Source organism: Oncorhynchus kisutch, linkage group LG21 (assembly GCF_002021735.2).
Source record: "Oncorhynchus kisutch isolate 150728-3 linkage group LG21, Okis_V2, whole genome shotgun sequence".
Lineage (NCBI taxonomy): Eukaryota > Metazoa > Chordata > Actinopteri > Salmoniformes > Salmonidae > Oncorhynchus > Oncorhynchus kisutch.
The window spans coordinates 34,896,918-34,905,111 of record NC_034194.2 but is presented as its reverse complement, the minus strand read 5'-3'; the positions used below and the strand labels follow the sequence as shown (position 1 = coordinate 34,905,111).

Genomic DNA, 8,194 nt, shown 5'->3' with positions numbered 1-8,194 from the left:
TGCTTCAAGTTTGTATTGACTTAGGAACACGGTTGCTCCATTAGTCTAACTTGTCTCTGTGAGGAAATTAGAGATAAGACCAGGCCTCAGGGGGCCCGGCCCTGGCTAGTGTGGAATAACAAATAAACTGAACCCGCAATTCATCAGCTGTAACAGGCCTAACTGAGGGACTGGGGGGGGGGAGAAGAGAGAATTAGGGCCAAAACACATGGGAGAGTCAACACCATAAAAGCTCAAGTTTCCTACCTTACAGTAACCATGGTGACGCAGCCTGTGAAAGCCTGATCTAGGTCCTCGAGATAGGGCACAACACTGAAAGTTTGTTGCTGTTCCTCGGTTGCTTCTAATCAACAGAGTAAAGCAGCCCACCAACAATAGTTTGAGGAGGCCCTGAGTGAGAGAATAGAAGTTATCTTTCCTGTCTTGGAAATGTTTTCCTGGAAAACAGTTTAAGTAATTGTGTTTGACTGTATTTGGGGTTAGGTTAGCTACTTGGCCGTGCTCAAACCCAAGCCTTTCAAACCAAGTTCCCCACTTTTCTGGAGTATAGACTTGAGAGAATAAGTTGAAGATATGCGATTGTTTGTATCCTGTCTAGCACTGCTTCACCAACATGGTTCCCATTCAATGCCCAGGCCAAATGAAGCCAGCTCCTAGGACACAGGCTGCTTTCCCTACTGAAACAGTTCTCACCATTGTCATGGGATGAGTTGCCATTTAATGATTACATCAAAAACAATGAAAAGATTACAATTAACATTTTCCCAACCTGAGCCGCAGCCCTTGTCAATCAGGAAGACAGACGTTCAATAGAAATGGGTTTTATTGGTTTAAAGTTTAAACTGCAATCTGTCATTACAAGAATAATACATGAGAATGAAGAAGACTGTAGAGAACAGCAACAGCTGCTAAAAAGAGAATACATTCACCTGTTGATTGATGTAAACCCTGCTAACCTTTATTCCACTACAAGAGGTTTAGGCTTAAATCTGCTCTGTGTTGTAAAACGTGTGATAAAGGCACAATGCTTGGGGATTCCTGGAATGTATTGATAGGTACTTAAATGGGAATGACTGGTCCAACAACAAACATGACCAAAACATCACCTTATTTGGCAAAAAAAACTAATAAATCAGTTCATGGCATTGTGGAATATGCGAGCGTCCATAATTAACTAATTCAAGACAATTCCATTTGTTGTTAGCAGCATAAAAAACGCTGGTTATACAGGCTAAGAGTGACTTAAATACTCAAATTAATGTTTGTCCTGGTCAAAAGAAAGTGAAATAACAGGAAGAGGACAGCCTAATTCTGCATTCTTAGAACCTTGGAGAGCTGCTGCAATCCACAACTGGAAGGAGGATTAGGATAGAACAGTTCAAAACATCAGGGAAGGGGGAAAACAATAAATACAACAAAAATAAGTTTCAATTAAGATTAACTTTCTAAATAAATCAAAGTGTAGTTACAAAACAGAAAAAAGTCATTGCTGTATAATATATTAACTGTGGAAGAAAAAAAACATGGGAAAAAAACAACTTCAATCAACACAGAAGATCATAATTTAACATAAAAGAAAATATATTCTATTGTTTCATTATCAAGATAAATACAAAAAAATGCCTTTAAGATCAGCAATAAATACATTCTGATAAGTTAAATAATCAGTGACAAGAAAAAACCTCAAGGTCTTTAAAACAAACTAAACAATAGTAATATACTGTTGAACAAGGTGGAATTAATGAAAGAGCTTTTCACTCAGATTTGACAGTGGAGACTGAGGGGTCCTCTCAGCCAGCTATTAACCTGGGTGGTGGTGGGGGGTCCTGGGAGACAGAGGACATCAAATATTAATATTGATTGGCCAGAGTTTACTCATATGAACAGTCCTACTCCTCCGACCTTCAACACGACTACAGATAGAAAATGTCTAAGGGCACCACAGATTATTCTTAGGGGTTGTCGTCATGGTGCCAGAGAGCACATACCAGCACCAAAATAAAATGTTAATTCTTCCCACCCTGATTCTAAACAAAAGCCATCTGTGCGTTTGTCTAGTCCCCATATCCAAAAATTACACAATTCAAAAATAGAGGGTCAGGGAAAAACGTGGGATCATTAAAAGTAACCATTGGAGTCCCACAGATGTCTTGGTACACATTGATCGCACATCACCAAGGCACTTCATCAGAACTGATTGTCCAATAATATTTTTGCTGGTTTAATTTTAAGAGAAAGGTGACCCATTGTAAATGGAGCACTGATTTGTCACAAATCCTCTCGAGGCGTAGAAGGATGAGAGGTTTGAAGATAGCTGTGGCACAGGCAGCAATGGTCACGCGACGATATGCAGAACTGCTACACACCAAAACAACAGGGGACTCCTGACATGTTCTGATCCATCTCTACCATTCACCGTTATTGTAGCCCTTCACCCAAGGACGACTTGTCTTGAACTAGTGTTCTCATGTTAACTGCTACGTATCGCGATTCTTTAGTGACCATTTGGGTAAAATAAAAGACCTCTGTTCATTGGCTAATCGGATTCATCTGAGATGAGGAGGACAGGGGGGGGAGCAGAGGGGGAAATCTGCATTTTGATTGGACTAAGTGGCAACACTGCTGCATAGAACTACCATGTCCACTTCTGGGTTGTAAACAAGGTGAGGGACGGGATCATGGGGGGGGGGGGGGGGGGGTTGTAGACACTAATCATCAGAGATGGAGAGCCTGCTGAAGATGGGCAGGCGGCGTGAGGCGTCCAGGCTGGGAGACTCCGAGCCGCTCTGACTGCTCTGGTAGCCCTCCAGGTCTGAGAGAGAGTCCGGGGGACTGGCGGGAGACTCCGACATGGGCCGGAAGAAGCAGGGGGCGGTGGGGGAGGGCGTTGCCGGGGTCAGCAGACCAGGCTCCAAGACAGGGAGGCCCCCCCCAAAGCTGGGCCCGAACAGGTTGGCCAGCTCCTGGCTGGTGTAGGTGAAGGGTTTGCTGGGCCAGTCACTCATGTCCTCATCGGTGGAGATAGGTGGCGGGGTGACCGAGGTGGGGCTGACCTGCAGACCGCCCTGGCTGGGGAAGCCAGCGAAGCTGAAGCTGTGCTGGAGGCGAGGGCGCTCAATCTTGTTGAAAGTGGAGAGGGGTGGCGGTGGGCCGCGGCGCTCCTCTGCATTGTGGATGAAGTGGCAGCGCGGGCCGTAGGGGCAGAAGCCCATAGTGTGGAAGGTGCGACACAACTCTGTCTTGTACTTGGGGTGGCGGCTCAGGCTGCGCAGTTCTTGCATGCCGTGGGCAAACTGGCACTTGTCACCGTATTTGCAGGAGCCATTCTCCTCGAAGGGCCGGCACAGCTCCGTCTTATAGCGGCTGGAGTTGACCTGCTGCTGGCTCTGGCTCTGTCCGATGCCGAGACCCTGGAGCTGACTACCCGGCTTGAGGCGCTCCCCGGTCTCTGAGAGGGAGCGATCTCGGAAGCAGTTCTCCTTGTTTTTACTGCCGCAACCACCGATCAGGAGCGAGAAGGGGTCCACCTTCAGACTGTTGATGAACTGGTTCTGGTTGAATTTAGCATTGGGAAGGGTGACCGAGTCACAGTGCTGCAACAGCCCACTGCCCCCCACCGCCTTCCTGTCCAGCAAGGAGGAGCCGTTGTTGTGGGGCCCACCGAAAGTGTTGTTGTTGTAGTTCAACATCTTATTGTTCTGCAAAGAAAAGAACAGTCACATAAAAATGTAGATAAAGTGTCTGTCAATCAGTAGTGAATGAAAAAAAATTAAGTTTTGATCTAGCAGTACTTTGAGCGAGGTTACAGTCCCAACCTTTTATTACTTGCATTGAACAGAATATTCATTCTACTAGGTAACTCTTGAACAGCAATATAGAAAGACTCATCTCCATAGTCACATGGTAAAGACAAATGGGCAACTAGCAAACAAAAATCACTGCCTAACAATTATGGCTTTAGTATGTGCATGTGACAGCAATATGCACAAATGCTAGTTACATAGACAAGACAATCGATTAAAACTTTCAGCAAATGTTTACTGGTTCTATTCTATCTATTTCAAATGGGATTTCAAATGGGATATAGATAAACAGTATTCAAATGCTGACATGTTACTTTCAGGATCCAATATGTTTTCAAACTGAGGCACAGCTGTTCACAATTCGTACTGAGTGGGGATTGCCCGGTTACTCAAGCCTGCACCTTAGAGGCTGCTGCCCTATATACAAAGACATGGAACACTCGTCGCTTTAATAATGTTTACATACTGGTTTACTCATCTCACTTGTATATACTGTATTCCATGTTATTGTATTTTAGTCAATGCCACGCTGACATTGCTCGTCCCAATATTTAGATATTTCTTAATTCCATTGTTTTACTTTTAGATTCGTGTGTTGTGAATTTTTAGATACTAATGCACTGTTGGAGCTAGGAAAACAAGCATTTCGATACATCCGCAATAACAGCTGCTAATTATGCGTGTGACCAATAACATTTGATTGCCATATCTCTGCGCGACACAGCTTTTCAGCAAAGCCTGCACTGCACACGTCAACGGCGCAAATGGTTGCAAGAAAACTAGTAGTAGCTTTCCATAGTGTTGAATCCGCCTGTTCATCAAATCATGTAATACCATGTGACGTGAACCCATAGTTTGATGGCAAAGCTTTGTATTGTCAAATAATCGTTTTAGTTACTACATAATTATCTAGGTAACATTTTAAAATGGTAATGTTAGATTGTAAGCTTGCGACGCTAAGCACTCTTATCTAGACCCGAACATAACATGTGACATGAACAGCGACAACATAAATTGCCTGGTAAGCGAATTATTATAAATGTACTGAACAGCCATTAAGCACTTTATACTTTGTCACCTACATGCCATGCATACAGCTAGTACTCACTGACGTTTGCTGAACAATCCCGAAAAAGTTAATGAGCTAGCTAGGCGACTATAAATTAGTTGAGCAATTAGCTAGCCAGGTACGTTAGCTTCAGCCCTCCGCTCAAAGCAGTCAATGAACATATGTTACCTTGTTCACTTCGCTGTATTCTAAGAAAGGAGGAACGATAGTTGCTGTCATTTCTGTTGCGGCTATTATAAAGAGAAAACAAAAAAAGTGACCTAAAACACAGGGCTTGTGGTTAGTCCAGATTTAAGTGTCCTTTCTGCCCTGCAGAGAGCCCCCTCTGTCCTGCAAAAGTTGAGCGCAGTTCCTTTTTAAAACGGGCATGTATGATGCATGGTTATGTTGGCTGGGAGGGGCCTGCGTTCGATTCACATATGAAAATGTGGCAGCAGACCTGCCTAATTCCAATGAATCGTTTTTGTGTTTAATAGGCCAAATTACACATTCTGTTAACATCTGACCCAGAGTGATCTGTGATTGCAAATTGTAGTCTGACATTTCAGATTTACCTACGAAATAATACTGCAGTTTACTATGGAATACTACAGTACATACTATATAATTCTGCAGTATACTGTAGAATGCTATACTACACACGGTGGTATCCACAAAAAAACACTGTAGTAAATACTACAGAAATGTATGCAAAAACACTACATTTGTGTGAACTATATTAAATACTACATTATTTCATTTGCATATACCCCCCCCCCACCATATCCCAGTTTGTGTAAACTAGATTAAATACTACAGTATTTCATTTGCATATACCCCCCCCCCCCCCCCCCCCCACACCATATCCCAGTTTGTGCCACCTGTAAGTGAGAAACCTACTTTCCAAGTATTTATGATGTCAAATAAGGCAATCTCCTTACTGCTCTGATTTAGAGGGGTTAAATGTGGAAGACACATTTCAGTTCAATGTATTTAGTTGTACAACTGACTAGGTCTCCCCCTTTCTCTTTATAGCATATATTGTGTTCTCTACAGGTTATAGAAAACAGCAGAAACTCTCCCCTCACAAAAAAAGACTGCAGTTTTATAACCAGTAAATGTGCAGTAACTGCAGTCGACTGTGGTAATTTGGATGCAAGAATTGCAGAATAACTGCAGTTGAACGGCAGTTATACTGCACTGTAACTGTAACTGTAACTGCAGTTACACTGCAAAATGACTGCAGTAAATGTTTTATTTTATCTTGGATGCAGTATTTGAAACATACTGCAGTTATTTTTCAGTGTAGAGGTCGACCGAATAATCTGAATGGGCAATTAATTAGGGTAGATTTGAAGTTTTCATAACAATCGGTAATCAGCATTTTTGGACACCGATCATGACTGATTACATTGCACTCCACGAGGAGACTGGTGACAGGCTGACTACCTGTTATGCGAGTACAGAAAGGAGCCAAGGTAAGGTGCTAGCTAGCAGTAAACGTATCTTGTAAAAAAAAAACAATCCATCTTAACATAATCACTAGTTAACTACACATGGTTGATGATATTACTAGTTTATCTAGCTTGTCCTGCATTGCATATAATAGATACGGTGTCTGTTAATTTATCATTGAATCATAGCCTACTTCGCCGAACAGGGGATTTAACAAGCACATTCGCGAAAAAAGCACTGTCGTTGCACCAATGTGTACCTAACCATAAACATCAACGCCTTTCTTAAAATCAATACACAAGTATATATTTTTAAACCTGCATATTTAGTTAGTATTGCCTGCTAACATGAATTTCTTTTAACTAGGGAAATTGTGTCACTTCTCTTGCGTTCTGTGCAACAGAGTCAGGGTATATGCAGCAGTTTGGGCCGCCTGGCTCGTTGCGAACTGTGTGAATACTATTTGTTCCTAACAAAGACAGCCAACTTTGCCAAACGGGGGATTATTTAACAAAAAGCGCATTTGCGAAAAGGCACAATCGTTGCACAAATGTACCTAACCATAAACATCAATGCCTTTCTTAAAATCAATACACATACGTATATTTTCTTAAACCTGCATATTTAGTTAAAAGAAATCCAGGTTAGCAGGCAATATTAAACTACGGAAATTGTGTCACTTCTCTTGCGTTCATTGCATGCAGAGTCAGGGTATATGCAACAGTTTGGGCAGCCTGGCTCATTTCGAACTAATTTGCCAGAATTGTACATAATTATGACATAACATTGAAGGTTGTACAATGTAACAGGAATATTTAGACTTAGGGATGCCACCCATTAGATACAATTCCTGAACGGTTCCGTATTTCACTGAAATAATAAACGTTTTGTTTTCGAAATGATAGTTTCCGGATTCGACCATATTAATGACCAAAGGCTCGTATTTCTGTGTGTTATTATGTTATAATTACGTCTATGATTTTATATTTGATAGTGCAGTCTGACTGAGCGGTGGTAGGCAGCAGCAGGCTCGTAAGCATTCATTCAAACAGCACTTTCCTGCATTTGCCAGCAGCTCTTCGCTGTGCTTCAAGCATTGAGCTGTTTATGACTTCAATTAATCTCTCAAGATTAGACTGGTGTAACCGATGTGAAATGGCTAGCTAGTTAGCGGGGTGCGCGCTAATTGCGTTTCAATCGGTAACGGCACTCGCTCTGAGACCTTGAAGTAGTTGTTCCCCTTGCCGAGGCTTTTGTGGAGCGATGGGTAACGATGCTTCGAGGATGGCTGTTTTCGATGTGTTCCTGGACGAGCCCAGGTATGGGCGAGGAGAGGGATGGGAGCTATACTGTTACACTGGCAATATTAAAGTGCCTATAAGAACATCCAATAGTCAAAGGTATATGAAATTCAAATGGTATAGAGAGAAATAGTCCTATAATTCCTATAATAACTGCAACCTAAAACTTCTTACCTGGGATGTTAAAATATTGCACTTTTACTTTCTTCTCCAACAAATCAAATCAAATTTTATTTGTCACATACACATGGTTAGCAGATGTTAATGCGAGTGTAGCGAAATGCTTGTGCTTCTAGTTCCGACAATGCAGTAATAACGAACAAGTAATCTAACTAACAATTCCAAAAAACTACTGTCTTATACACAGTGTAAGGGGATAAAGAATATGTACATAAGGATATATGAATGAGTGATGGTACAGAGCAGCATAGGCAAGATACAGTAGATGATATCGAGTACAGTATAACATATGAGATGAGTATGTAAACAAAGTGGCATAGTTAAAGTGGCTAGTGATACATGTATTACATAAGGATGCAGTCGATGATATAGAGTACAGTATATACGTATGCATATGAGATTAATAA

At 41.9% G+C, this 8,194-nt stretch overlaps 1 protein-coding gene across 2 annotated transcripts; it reads right to left on the bottom strand.

Annotated features, from left to right (window-relative positions):
* Window positions 1–805: 805 nt before the first annotated feature.
* Window positions 806–5,261, bottom strand: LOC109866482 (mRNA decay activator protein ZFP36L1-like). Of its 2 annotated transcripts, none has more exons than XM_020455171.2 (2): window positions 5,041–5,261; window positions 806–3,698 (listed from the first exon to the last, which is right to left on the bottom strand). In XM_020455171.2, exons 1-2 carry the CDS (start codon window positions 5,089–5,091, stop codon window positions 2,709–2,711), a joined length of 1,041 nt encoding a protein of 346 aa, XP_020310760.2. In that variant the 5' UTR covers window positions 5,092–5,261; the 3' UTR covers window positions 806–2,708. The 2 variants fall into 2 exon arrangements, with proteins under 2 accessions (XP_020310760.2, XP_031656567.1); XM_031800707.1 differs by lacking the exon at window positions 5,041–5,261 and adding an exon at window positions 4,912–5,002.
* Between the last annotated feature and the right edge of the window lie 2,933 nt (window positions 5,262–8,194).

What these genes read in the sequence shown, in the direction of transcription:
- LOC109866482 (XM_020455171.2), bottom strand. Translation starts at nt 5,091, where the DNA reads ATGACAGCAACTATCGTTCCTCCTTTCTTAGAATACAGCGAAGTGAAC. An exon ending in AATACAGCGAAGTGAACAAG is followed by an intron (nt 3,699 to 5,040) that starts GTAACATATGTT and finishes TTTTCTTTGCAG; the next exon opens with AACAATAAGATGTTGAACTA.